Genomic DNA, 13,874 nt, shown 5'->3' on the forward strand with positions numbered 1-13,874 from the left:
TCTCTAGCCCGCTGGTCTCGTCCTCGGTTGGCCTGCATCATCTAAATCTGGAAAGAAAAGTTATAATAATTTTGATGAGTAATTAGATTACTCAGTAAGTAGCTAGCTTATCATTCACGGGTTCATAACTAATCTTTCCAGGTGTTTTTAAGCTTTATTCATCACTGACTCCTAGTTCTCTTACTAGGGTCATCTGTTCGTTAATGAGGTATCTCAGCTACCTCCAGCTAGGTTACTGACTCTCCTTCGATATGTTTATCTAGAATTTTCGGACTCATATGTAAGACTCGCTCTCAGTCAAATACGGCCCGTCTACTAATTGCTCTGGCGGCCTGTTTATCTCATATACCAACGGTCAGGAGTACTCATGCTCCCTGACTTAGCACACATCGCGTTGGCCAGGAACTCCGCGGGAATTAGTAGACTATCATACTCATATAAATAAGTCATAGCTCAACAACTAATAAGCATATCTAGAGTCATAACCTTTCCATTAACATGCATAACATACTCACAGTTACTGCATGCTTTCATACCTGTATCATGTTCAACACATAGAACATTCTGACAATCATTTATATCATGCTTACATCACAGGCAAGCAGTCACAATATACAATAAACACTCAATATCATCAAAGCTCATCATAACATACTAAGCTCTTAATCAGGTAAACGACATACTCACATGTTGTAAAACAAGTTAAGAACTAGTTCATAGATCGATACGCTACTTACCTGGTTTCGAATCCCTTTCTCTCTTGATTGTACATTTAATAGGGTATTTCAACACAATTCCTTCCAATTAGACCTATATTTCACTATTTTCAAGGTAAGTATAGGTCAATCTAGGTAGAACAGGTCAAAACAAATCGAACGGGACAAACCGGGAACCGAAATGATGCTTCACGCGCCCTCACATCCTCGGTGTGTCTGTCCCACGCGCCAGGAGCACGCCCAGTCGCGGCCCTCACGCGCCTGCGTATAGTGCACGCGCTTCTTCTTCTTCCTTGCGTTTTCTGAAATTTTCCCATCTTTTCTGTTAATACCTACTATATCCTGAAGCCATATCCTCCTTCTACGATTCGAATTTCATCCTGATTCCTTCTACAAATTTATAGATCTCCTTATTACGTTTCTAACAAGCCCTATTTCATAACTTATTATACAATACGAACCAAGATATCGAGATTTAAAGGTTCGGTGATATGGGTTTTTCGTTACCTTTGCGACAACCGCTTAAATCAGCTTAGTTCAGAGCTTCAATGGCTAAAAAGCCTTCACAATCGTCTCCCCATCCTCATGTTTGCACGTTGTCACAACAAACGCCAAAGAACCTTAAGGTTTTGCCGGAAAACACGGATTATAACATCCTCTGTTTTCTATTTCCCTCTTCCTCTGTTTCTTCGATATTATTTGGTGCTTCCTCGTCGGCCTTGCCAACGCCAACCACCACCACCATCCATAACACTAACACAAAATAAAACCACCCTTCTTCATCCCACACCTCCATCTTCCTCTCTTTTCTTTCTTTTCCCTTCAATCCACCTGTCCATTCTTCCTTTCTCCATGGCAGCAGCTTGCTGTCTTTTTTATTTATTTATTATTTATTATTTTCGGGTTATTACAGTTATGTATTTTAATTATGAAATATATGACAAGTATTATTTATGTATGTCTCGTATGAACACTATGTCAAAAAAAGAAGGAAGGTATGACTTGCATTATAAGTATGTCATGTTTTGATGTTAAGAGACCTAATGCACTTTGTAAGTCACATGCATTAAATGCTCCCCCATTATGATTAGCGCGAAATGCATACCTTACAATATTTATGTTTGTTGACTACTCAAGTCAAGGAGTACATATATAGCTTGGTGGATCTATGTGCGCGTGCATAAGCTGTGTAGAGAAATATTGCACATCCAACCTTGCTCAAACTGACTGATCCCAAGGCTACGACGTTTTTATGAAGAGGTTACTGAGTATTTTTAAATACTCGAGTCACATTCTACGTCTTTTCTAAGTAAAGTTAAGACACCCTTATACATATTAAAGTGTTGCTGTGAAGACCATGAAAGCGAAGCTAGGATAGTTACATTCATATTTAGTGGAGTAGCCCTTAGATTAGATCAGAGTATTTGCATTATTTTATTTAAATTTCTATTATTTCTACTTTCGCTTTTTTTTTTTAACATTGTAGTTTAAATGAATTTCTTATGAACAAAAGTTCACGACATTGTTCATGAAATGTTTCAAAAGAATTTTTCCACACATAATAAACATGCCATGAATGCAATGACAACCTGATTTTAAATAGAAAAATAGGATCGTGGTTTGACAATTTTAGTTCCATGCTTTTGCAAGTGTGAATCCATTTGTACATTCAAATCTTCGCGATTCAAATTGGAGTTCATTGTATCCTTATTTTCCCATCGACGTTCAACAATGTCTCGAGAAAGTTGTCACATTTAATGTTTTTCTTTAACATGCATGATATCCAACTTTATGTCTTGACAAAAGATTAGATCAATATGAAAGTTCAAAATATTACCCTTATTAGTCCAATTAGTCATAGGCTTAATTTTCTTGTCTGGTTTGGATGAATGCTTACTCAACACTGGAATGTTTAGCCCATTTACTTGTAAGATCTGTCCTCATCCATTAAAACTGATGGAGGTCTAGGTTTTGACTTCCCATCGTCCCATCATGTTGAGACGTTTTCCCTTTCATTTTAAAGGATTTTCAAACCATCATTCTACCGATCTTAATCATACATTTAGTAGTCACTCATGTTTATTCTACCGATCAACGAGAAAGGTTGGTTTTGCAACCTACCCTTCCGTACTTAATTTTCTTCTTAGCAAAGATTTTCGGGCAAGACTTGAAATCAAATTCCGATCCTTAAAAATGGGACATGCTTGATAAACTTTAGTACTCCATCCCTATCCGTAAGTTACATGCATATTACTATCCCACAACTCCTCAATCAATGACTGCAAATAGACATTAATTTCTTTTCTTGGAGACTTCAATATATTGTTTGTTACATGCTTACAAAATGAAAAATAGACATTAATATATTGTTACAGCAAAAATGAAAAATCAAGATTATTAGATTGACACACAAAAAAAAGTAATAAAGTAAGAAGTAGAATAACCTTATACTTTGCAGTGATAGAACAATATTGTTGCTTCAATGTGTCTACTCTCCAATATTTGGTTGCTGCTTCAATCTGAAACAATTCAACACTGTCCAGAAACAATTTGTTAACCTTTAGCCTTTTCTTTTTAATTTTAAAAAAAAAAACATAATCTCATAGAGAATGGAATTTTTTTGAAAAAGAAGAAACAACCTCCCTTTCCAGCTTTACCTCAAGGTTTTTAAACGCGTCTGATAGGAGAGGTTTCCACACCCTTATAAATAATGTTTCGTTCCCCTCTCCAACCGAGGTGGAATCTCACAATCCACCTCCCTTTGGGGCATAACATCCTTGCTGGCACACTGTTCGATGTCTAGCTTTGATATCATCTGTAACGGCCCAAGCCCACCATTAGCAAATATTGTCCTCGTTGGGCTTTTTCTTTCGGGCTTCCCCTCGAGGTTTTTAAAACGCGTCTGCTAACCTCCCTTTGGGGCATAACATCCTTGCTGGCACACTGTTCGATGTCTAGCTTTGATATCATCTGTAACGGCCCAAGCCCACCATTAGCAAATATTGTCCTCGTTGGGCTTTTTCTTTCGGGCTTCCCCTCGAGGTTTTTAAAACGCGTCTGCTAACCTCCCTTTGGGGCATAACATCCTTGCTGGCACACTGTTCGATGTCTAGCTTTGATATCATCTGTAACGGCCCAAGCCCACCATTAGCAAATATTGTCCTCGTTGGGCTTTTTCTTTCGGGCTTCCCCTCGAGGTTTTTAAAACGCGTCTGCTAACCTCCCTTTGGGGCATAACATCCTTGCTGGCACACTGTTCGATGTCTAGCTTTGATATCATCTGTAACGGCCCAAGCCCACCATTAGCAAATATTGTCCTCGTTGGGCTTTTTCTTTCGGGCTTCCCCTCGAGGTTTTTAAAACGCGTCTGCTAACCTCCCTTTGGGGCATAACATCCTTGCTGGCACACTGTTCGATGTCTAGCTTTGATATCATCTGTAACGGCCCAAGCCCACCATTAGCAAATATTGTCCTCGTTGGGCTTTTTCTTTCGGGCTTCCCCTCGAGGTTTTTAAAACGCGTCTGCTAACCTCCCTTTGGGGCATAACATCCTTGCTGGCACACTGTTCGATGTCTAGCTTTGATATCATCTGTAACGGCCCAAGCCCACCATTAGCAAATATTGTCCTCGTTGGGCTTTTTCTTTCGGGCTTCCCCTCGAGGTTTTTAAAACGCGTCTGCTAGAGAAAAGTTTCCACAGCCTTATAAAGAATGTTTCGTACCCTTCACCAACCGATGTGGGTTTCACGCTGTTATTCCTTTCGCTCACAAATCCCACAATAAAGCACACACCCCCATAAGCCACAAGAAACAGCTCTTATCCCTAAGAGACGGACAGATGAGGAACTCCTCGATCATCTAGGTACATCTCTATGACTGACAAACTGAATTACCAAACGCCTCCATAAAGAAAAACATACCACAATGGTTTTTTTTTTTTTAATTTTTTTTTTTCGTGAAGAACACAAAAGGACAATAACTATAAATAATTTTATATGAATAAGAAAGTATAGCATCATCATAATCAGATAATAAAAAACTAAAAAAAGAGGAAGCTCTGTGAAATTGTAAATATTCAAAAGAGATATCCTCTGAAAATGTTCTCATATACCTTTTTTGTAGTAGCAGAAAATAGATATGCTCTCTCGCGAGCCATTTCGTTCGAACTTTCATATATTGATTTTTCGAAGTCGACATTCAATAACCTGTCTGCCTCATCATCAAGGACCTGCTCAACATGCAAAACAAGCTACTCAAAACAAGATTATTAACCAAGTTATGGTGTAAAAGAATGCAGATTACTAACAAAGTTATGTTTCTTACTTAAGGAGTTCAAATTAAATACATCACAATTCACACCAAAAATGCAAATGGAAACTATGAGAACAGATACTTATAGAAGAAAAATAGTATCACCTAAAGCTTCGAAGGCAAGAAAAATGGTGCCATCACAAGCTTGTCCGTTTCCCAAATGATCTCCGTCGTTACTTAAACATCTAGGATGCTCACCAGTAATCTCCACACGAGCAAATTCCATTACTGAAATGGTGAAAACGGTTGCAATCTCTAATAATAATGTCACGTGACACTATTTTCGAGATGAGTTTAATCGCAACATGGCAATCCCCACAAACACGAAGGTTCTTCGTAATTCTAATCGGTGTACCATGCTTCGTGTTCAAAATAGCAAAGACAATCGCCAACTTTTCACTATGAATAGCTAGATGACATTCTTTATCCTCAACCTCGACGTCGTGGAGAGCCGACTCAGTTTGAGGAATGTAGCCTAACTCCTTCATCTTCCCAACTAATAAATCCAGCTCTTCATATATACTCTTTGCCTGTGGATGATATTGATCACCGGCAAGAAATGTATGAACTTGACCCTTAAGCTCGACATTACTAATGCCCGGCACTTTCTTAATTCCTATTTTCTTCATTGCATTTCGAACATTCATTACGTCTTTCCACATACCAGCCTTTGCATAAATGTTCGATAACAAGACATAGTAGCCCGATTGCTTAGGGGCCAATTGAAAAAGACAATCGGCAGCTATGAGTCCGATATCCATCTTCGAGTGCACTCGACAAGCACTCAAAAGTGCACCCCAAACTCTTTCATTTGGCTCCATTGGCATCTGCTTGATGAAACTATATGCTTCTTCCACTTCACCAGCTCGTCCGAAAAGATCTACCATGCATGCGAAGTGTTCTATCCTAGGAACTATCCTATATTGTTCAGTCATGATATGGAAGTAACGACGCCCCTGCTCCAACAATCCTGCATGGCTACAAGCAGAGAGTACAGAAACAAAAGAAATGGAATCCGGGTTCAGACCCGAGTCTAGCATTTTCGCAAAGAGTGCCACAGCATCATAGCCTTGACCGCTTTTTCCATATGCAGACATCATCGATGTCCATGACACGACATCTCGCAACTTCATCTTATCAAATACATCCCTAGCTTCTTCTAAACAGCCACATTTAGCATACATGTCAAGCAATGCATTCTCCAATAACAAATTCGGCAAAAGATTGTCCTTCTCGATATATTTATGAAGACGCCTTCCTAGAAATAAAGCTGAAAGGTCCCCACAAGCAGGAAGAAGGCTCGCAATTGTAACTGCATCAGGCTTCATCCCGCATTCCTCCATTTGTAAAAATAAGCTAACGGCTTCATTTGGCATAGAATTATTCACATATATTGCTATCATCACGTTCCATGAAACCAAACTCTTCCTAGCCATCTTCTCAAACATGTTATGGACATACCGAACATTTTCCGGTGATGATTCAGCTTTCACGACAGGCAAAAGGCTAGCCATTGTACCAGCATCATGATTCAGCTTTAGAGAATCCATTTCCTTACAAATTTCCAAAGCATCATCAAATTGCCCACTTTGTGCATACCCAGCAACCATTGAATTCCAAGAAACCACATCTCTATTTGGCATCTGATCAAGGACTTTTCGAGCCTCCCTTAAACGACCACATTTACCATACATGGCTACCAAAGCATTACCAATAAACAAATTTGAGTCAAGACCAACTTTCACTATTGCATCATGAACTTGTAACCCAACCCTCAAATTATCCAATCCAGAACACGCCTTCAAAACACAAGGGAATGTGTAATGATCAGGATAAAAAGCACAACTTGACATGACTTGATAAATGGAAAGAGCTTCAACATACAAGTTGTTGTTCACATAACTTCTTATCATGACATTAAAAAACACAACATTCTTTTCAAGAGTTCTATCGAATATGTATCGGGCAACTCTTGTTTCCCCATTAGCAGAGTAAGCTCTCATAAGCTTAATAGCAAGAGTTGGATCAATCCGAAGATGTTCGTTAACAATAATCTTGGAGTGGAGTTTATTCAATGTTTTGAGGTCAGGATACTTGTCCAATATTATCTCACACACTTCTTTGGAAAAAAGTTCAACTTTAGAACTATTAAAACGTTTATGGGCCGCAGAACCTCCAAACCTTTTGGAAGTTAAGATTTGTCGAGAACAAAAAATTAAGGCCTTCATGGACAATATGTGCGAACATAAAAGCACCTGAAAGACGGAGTTAGGACGCGTAAATTAATATCTCAATTTGATCATGCTAGTTTCTCATCTTAAGCTAAATTACATTCACAATAATTAAAGAGTTCAAAGATATTGTTTCCTTTTAACAAAGAAAATAATAATAATCTAAGAGTTGTATTTGTTAAGAAAACATGACATCAACGTTTTTTTCTTCATGATAAGAGTAATAATCATGGCATCAAGGTTATTCGTGTGGTATACAACTATACGTATATTAATAAATTCATGAACCCCTCTTTATCCACGTGTTCTAACCATGAAACTATAACCTTCCAAGTTACATAGGACCGTGACATTCCACCACAAAGACGAGTGGGATTTAAAGGAGGGGTGCTCTAACCACGTGTTCTCAAAACGATGCGACATGAACCCCATTTCTAAAGGTAACTCTCAAACCCATCATCTACCTAACCTCACCAAAACTCTCGATCCAATTCTTCGAGAGCAAGAACCTGCCAATACTAATACAGATCCTAAGTGATCTTCTCATTTAGAATAAGAGGGTCGAATAGGTTCCCTCTCTATAAAGCCATTGAAGAGCCTCATTCATCTAGTTATCCTACCTGGATAGGCCTTCTCTGCTGGGACAGAGTGACATTGAAATCACCAACAACACACCAAATCGAGCCACAAAAACCATAAAGATAACCCAACTCATTCTAAAAATCCTTCCTGTCTCTAATCCTTTGGGGACCATAAACACTTCCCCGGATCACCGATTCCACCCACTTTTTGTCCCAAATACAATCAATGAACCAATCTCCACCAAAATATCAATATTCAGACTCTCTTAGGTTAGAACCACCTTAACAAGAGTCCTCTTAAGAACCTGAGGCTACTGGAATTTCCTTAGCTTGAACAGGTTAAATGCCTTCCAAAGCTAGAGCTGCAATTTTTTCTTATCCTAATGAAGACAATCAAACTTCTTTGTATATATAACGTGTCAGATTGTTTAAATCTAGAAGGTAACAAACGGTTTAAACAATCGAGAAATTCAGTTCAGATAAACTACATCAGAAAAAATATAAACAATCTTTGATTGAGATCAACAAATCATAACCTACAATAAACAATGCCAAAAGTTAAGGATGTCGAATTTAGGGTGAAAGAGATAACACATGAACCAAGAGAAGAAAATAACGTCAATCCGCGTTATGTTTCAACCTAGATAGCACGAGGAAGGAGGAGAAGCGACTGCAAACCTGTTGGCGGTGGCCGGCTGAACGGGGAGTCGCTCACTGAGCTGCAAAACCGAGTAGGATGATGGCGTAGTCGGTTTGGTTACAAACAGATTTGGCTCAATCGTCTTCCCCTAGCCTTAAACGAACAAGGAATCACATTCTTTTGGGCAATAAACATCTCGAGAGTACACAAAAAGAATCTAGCAGCACGTAGAATATTGAAGGAGTTTCGAAACGTTAAGCGGCTGGAGGACTACACTCGTTTGTGAGGGCTCGCTAATTAAGAACATGGGCTTATAAATAGGGAGTACAGGAGCCTTATAAATAGGTTCACCTTTTACGCTTATCCATAGAACATTTTGGTTACGAGAGGATATAAAACTTTGTAGGGCCATGAGCTTTGGCGGTGAAAAAATGGTGCTCTAACTCCCGCCGGTTGTGTCTCTAATCCTCACCGCCATAGAATAGCTGCGAAGACGAAGCCGAAACCATGCTGCGTCTTCAATGCCTTTCTTCTTCATTGCTTCCGCCATTAATCCCCGAACTCTCGCCGGAAACCTCTTCGAACCGCCGACTATGTCGCCTCAACTCCTTTCGCCCACTCCTCACTCTCTCTACTACACCAAAATCTTCTCCAAAGTGCCAATACTCCTGGAACACGCAGCAGCATCAGGCGGCCTTCGAATCGGGCTTTCAGACAGATTCATTTTCCTCACAAACTCGCGCCGGAGGTACTTCTTTATTCCTTTCCTTTCAAGTTTTTTCGGGAAGAACTTCGTGTATCCTGTAGTATTGATGCTATTTGGAAATTTTGGTTCATGTTGGAAGGAAAATGTAGTATATAGCTCCGTTTGTGACTGATTTTGTTTAACCGTGGATGGATTGAATTATTATGACCTTGTTTTCTTTTTGTTTATCTCATATTCCTCAAATTTTACTGGATTACTTAGAAATGATTCAATTTCAAGGAGCTCTCCAAATCCAGGGGCATTTTTCTTGAAGTTCTTTGTTTATTCCTTGTTAGTTGTTTTGATTTCTCGGGTTCTGAAGTGTTTATGGTTTGGCTTGTTTGTAGCTGCTGCAGCATTGCCACCAAGGTTTTTTGTTGGTCATTCAATATACAAAGGGAAGGCTGCTCTTACAGTTGAGCCTAGGCCACCAGAGTTCACACCTCTAGATGTATGTTTGACTTGAATTCTGAGCTTTAAATCATGATAGACTGCTTTTCCTTGTTAGTTTTTTCTTTATGGTTATTAATCTTTTAAAATTTGTCAGTCAGGGGCGTTCAAAATATCCAGGGAAGGATTTGTATTGCTTCAGTTTGCCCCTGCAGCTGGTGTTCGTCAATATGATTGGAGCAGAAAACAGGTTCTAAAAATCAAGCTGATGTTTAACTGAGCTAAAGTGAAATTCTAGGTTAATGCTGATTACTATTCCATTGATTTCATATTGGGCATCTGTAGTATCATTTCCATGATGGAGTGGATGATATTGAAAATACCGAGACATGTTTGGGGAGCTGTGTTCATCATTCGTTTTTCTAAATTATTTTTAAGAACAAAAATAGATGCTGTCTTGTAAAGATTTAATCATTATGCAATTGAAATCACTAAATCAGACAGTGAAGAACTTTTCGTGAAAACAATTCCCTTGTTTTTATTGTTTATAATAATTTTCTGATATGTTACCAATTAGATTATAGTTTGTTTTGTATGTAGGTATTCTCTTTATCAGTGACAGAATTGGGAAGCCTAGTTGCCCTTGGCCCACGCGAATCTTGTGAACTCTTTCACGATCCCTATAAGGGAAAAAGGTACCATCTAAACTTGTACTTTTAGAAACTACGACTCTCCACAATGATATGATATTGTCCACTTTGTGCATAAGCTCTCATGGCTTTGCTTTTGGAATCCCTTAGTTAGTTGATGTGGGACTCCTCTCCCAACAATCCTCAACAATCCTCCCCTTGAAGTACACTATAGAGCCTCCCCTGAGGCTTATGGAGCCCTCGAATAGTCTCTCCTTAATCGAGGCTAGACTGCTTCTCTAGAGCCCTCGAACAAAGCACATCCTTTGTTCGACACTTGAGTCACTTTTGACTACACCTTCGAGGCTCACAATTTCTTTGTTCGACATTTGAGGATTCTATTGACATAGCTCTTATACCATGTTAGAAACCACGACTCTCCAAAATGGTATGATATTGTCCACTTTGAGCATAAGCTCTCACGACTTTGTTTTTGGTTTCCCTGAAAGGCCTCATACCAACGAAAATAGTATTCCTTACTTATAAACCCATAATCAACCTCTTAATGAGCCGATCTGAGACTCCTCTTCCAATAGTCCTCAACATATACCATTCGTTGTGTCGTATTCATGTTTAGGTATTGTGCATCTTTGGTTTCCTCAAATATTTTGCTCTTCTTAGATCTCAAAATTGCTTGATTTTAACATTGAAAACAATGACGTATCGATCTTTTTCGTAGCACAAACCACCCCCTTCTTGAGTGTACATGCTGACCATTTTCTTTTTAATAGCCAAATATTTAGGTCGTAAGTTGTTTGTAAACAAAGGTCTGCAGGTTTGAAAACATAGTATGTTATGATAACAAGAGACAAAATATTTGTTCTACAGTGATGAAGGGAAGGTCAGAAAGATGCTAAAAGTGGAGCCTCTTCCGGATGGTTCTGGCCGTTTTTTCAATCTCAGTAAGTCTTGTGTTGAAACCTTCATGATCCATTGAGGTTGAATGTAAACTGCAATGATGCTAGAGAAAGTCTTTATTTTATCCCCTTAACTTTTCTGTTCTATTTCGTTGCACAAGGCGTTCAGAACAAGCTAACCAACGTGGATGAGAGCATTTATATTCCCATCACCAAAGCAGAGTATACTGTACTTGTTGAGGCTTTTAAGGTAAAGTTCTTTCCAGTTTACATGCTTATCTTTCTGTTTGATTCAATTAGGACGCATGATTGAGACATAGCACTAAACTGGCGTGTATGATTTGGGTTACCTGGAAACTGCAAAATTTTAGAAAAATAACTACCAAACAACTATAATTGAATTGGTTCGGTTGGTTTAAAAAACAAGTCTGGTTCAGTTTCATTAAGTTTAAAACTGACAATTAGTCGGCTGATTTAGTTTTAGTCACTTTGTGTTTATGTTACGGCTCAAGCCTATTGCTGATGTGGATTGTGAGTTCTCACATCGGTTGATGATCCCTTTACTCTTACAAATTTTGTGATTATAATTGGTAAACGGGATGTTTATTCATTATTTGTGCAGTTTATCTTGCCCCACCTTATGGGTTGGCATGCAATTGCAAACAGCACGACGAGAACTGAAGATAACAGGCGAGCAAATGACGCGAATCCCAGATATGGCGGTGACTTTGAATGGAGCAGATAGTCTCTACTTCGGATGGGGACGATTGTTGTTGTGCTCGTAATCTTTCACCATTTATGATTGCTATTCACTCTTTTAAAATGGTTCGTTCTTTATCTCGTATTATGTTTTGCATATTAGTTTTAAATATTATTTTGAGAGTTACTCTACTTTTTCTCCTTTAATTCATTAGCCATTTTATAAAAAATATTTTTTATTTTAATTTTAGGCTCAATTTTATATATAAAAAAAATAGTTACTTCTACCTTTCTTATTTTTTATAATGAACTATTTTCTATCCTCTTATTATCTCATCTATAATTAACTTTTATTAATTATTTTATATTATTAAAATATTTTTAACTCACGAAATTTTAATGAAATTTTATTAAAATTTCAATTTAAGTCTAAGGCTAGTATTCTAATTGTATAATTGGATCTCAGGCTAATATTCTAATTGTATAATTGGATTTCAGGCTAGTATTCTAATGGTATAACGGGATCCTAGGACAGTGTTCTAGGGTAGAATAGTATTCTAGGACAGACGGTATTCTAGGGTAGAGTAGTATTCTAGTAGAATAGTATTAGTATTCTAGGACAGACGGTATTCTAGGGTAGAGTAGTATTCTAGGACAGTATTCTAGGGTAGAGTGGTAGAGTAGTATTCTAGGACAGTATTAGGACAGTATTCTAGGGTAGAGTAGTATTCTAGGACAGTATTCTAGGGTAGAGTGGTAGGACAGTATTCTAGGACAATATTCTAGGGTAGAGTGGTAGGACAGTATTCTAGGACAGAGTAGTATTCTAGGAGTGGTAGAGTAGTATTCTAGGACAGTATTCTAAGGTAGAGTAGTATTCTAGGACAGTATTCTAGGGTAGAGTGGTAGGACAGTATTCTAGGACAGTATTCTAGGGTAAAGTGGTAGGACAGTATTCTAGGACAGTGGTAGAGTAGTATTCTAGGACAGTGGTAGAGTAGTATTCTAGGACAGTATTCTAGAACAGTCCTAGAGTAGTATTCTAGGACAGTGGTAGAGTAGTATTCTAGGATAGTATTCTAGAGTAGAGTAGTATTCTAATTTCTAGGCTAGTATTCTAATTGTATAACTAGATCACGACAAGTGTTCTAGGGTAGCCTAGTATTCTAATTTCTAGGCTAGTATTCTAATTGTATAACTGGATCACGGCAGTATTCTAATTATAATTATATAATTGAATCTCATAATTACCCTAATCTCATCATTAGGGTAGTATTCTAATTATAATTAGTATAAATCTCATAAATTACTCTAATCTCATATGAATATGATAATTACCCTAATCTCATATGAATCTCATAATTACCCTAATCTCATACTTAGGGTAGTATTCTAATTATAATTAGTATAAATCTAGATTAGGGTAGTATTCTAATTATAATCAGTATAAATCTCATAAATTACCCTAATCTCATATGAATCTCATAATTACCCTAATCTCATATGAATCTCATAATTACCCTAATCTCATATGAATCTCATAATTACCCTAATCTCATAATTAGGGTAGTATTCTAATTATAATGAGTATAAATCTCATAATTAGGGTTGTAGTCTAATTATAATTAGTATAATTTAATCTCATAAATATGATTAGGATAGTATAATTGAATCTCATAACAGGGTAGTATAGTGTTTGGTAAGCAGGTAATATGTTAAAGTATAATTGAATTTCATAATTATAATTAGATAGTATAGTATTATAATTAGGTAATATAGTTTCATGGTTTCGTAAGTAGGGTAATATCCTAACTCAATTATAATTAGGTAGTATACTATCCCTAATTAGGTGGCGGATATTAGTATAATTGAAGTAATTATAATTAGGTAGTATACTATCCGCGAACATTAATATAATTGAAGGTCTATGTGTCTCATAATTAGGGTAATATCGTAATTAGTATAATTGAGTCTTGTAATTATAATTAGGTAGTATACTATCCCTAATTAGGTAG

At 37.5% G+C, this 13,874-nt stretch overlaps 2 protein-coding genes and 1 long non-coding RNA gene across 5 annotated transcripts; 1 reads left to right on the forward strand and 2 right to left on the reverse strand.

Moving 5' to 3' along the window:
- Positions 1-771: 771 nt before the first annotated feature.
- On the reverse strand, positions 772-1,365 carry LOC111450653. Its single transcript, XR_002711855.1, has 3 exons — positions 1,224-1,365; positions 887-1,106; positions 772-810 (listed from the first exon to the last, which is right to left on the reverse strand). It is a non-coding gene; the product is annotated as an uncharacterized LOC111450653 (long non-coding RNA).
- Positions 1,366-3,029: 1,664 nt separating this feature from the next.
- Positions 3,030-8,799, reverse strand: LOC111450738 (putative pentatricopeptide repeat-containing protein At3g49142). 3 transcript variants are annotated; one of them, XM_023091002.1, is made up of 4 exons: positions 8,518-8,799; positions 5,133-7,282; positions 4,828-4,944; positions 3,030-3,251 (listed from the first exon to the last, which is right to left on the reverse strand). In XM_023091002.1, exon 2 carries the CDS (start codon positions 7,253-7,255, stop codon positions 5,222-5,224), a length of 2,034 nt encoding a protein of 677 aa, XP_022946770.1. In that variant the 5' UTR covers positions 7,256-7,282; positions 8,518-8,799; the 3' UTR covers positions 3,030-3,251; positions 4,828-4,944; positions 5,133-5,221. The 3 variants fall into 3 exon arrangements, 2 of the variants coding, with proteins under 2 accessions (XP_022946770.1, XP_022946769.1); XM_023091001.1 differs by having other exon boundaries at positions 3,033-3,235; XR_002711869.1 differs by lacking the exon at positions 5,133-7,282 and having other exon boundaries at positions 3,049-3,235; positions 8,518-8,770.
- Positions 8,800-8,837: 38 nt separating this feature from the next.
- Positions 8,838-12,066, forward strand: LOC111450739 (single-stranded DNA-binding protein WHY1, chloroplastic-like). Its single transcript, XM_023091003.1, has 7 exons — positions 8,838-9,227; positions 9,572-9,675; positions 9,772-9,864; positions 10,215-10,309; positions 11,132-11,205; positions 11,322-11,410; positions 11,783-12,066. Exons 1-7 carry the CDS (start codon positions 8,987-8,989, stop codon positions 11,903-11,905), a joined length of 819 nt encoding a protein of 272 aa, XP_022946771.1. The 5' UTR covers positions 8,838-8,986; the 3' UTR covers positions 11,906-12,066.
- Positions 12,067-13,874: the final 1,808 nt, after the last annotated feature.

Source organism: Cucurbita moschata, unplaced genomic scaffold, assembly GCF_002738365.1.
Source record: "Cucurbita moschata cultivar Rifu unplaced genomic scaffold, Cmos_1.0 Cmo_Scf00012, whole genome shotgun sequence".
Lineage (NCBI taxonomy): Eukaryota > Viridiplantae > Streptophyta > Magnoliopsida > Cucurbitales > Cucurbitaceae > Cucurbita > Cucurbita moschata.

Coding starts and splice junctions, on each gene's coding strand:
- LOC111450738 (XM_023091002.1), bottom strand. CDS start 7,255: ATGAAGGCCTTAATTTTTTGTTCTCGACAAATCTTAACTTCCAAAAGG.
- LOC111450739 (XM_023091003.1), top strand. CDS start 8,987: ATGCTGCGTCTTCAATGCCTTTCTTCTTCATTGCTTCCGCCATTAATC. Junction 10,310..11,131: donor GATCCCTATAAGGGAAAAAG/GTACCATCTAAA, acceptor TTTGTTCTACAG/TGATGAAGGGAAGGTCAGAA. Junction 11,411..11,782: donor TACTTGTTGAGGCTTTTAAG/GTAAAGTTCTTT, acceptor TTATTTGTGCAG/TTTATCTTGCCCCACCTTAT.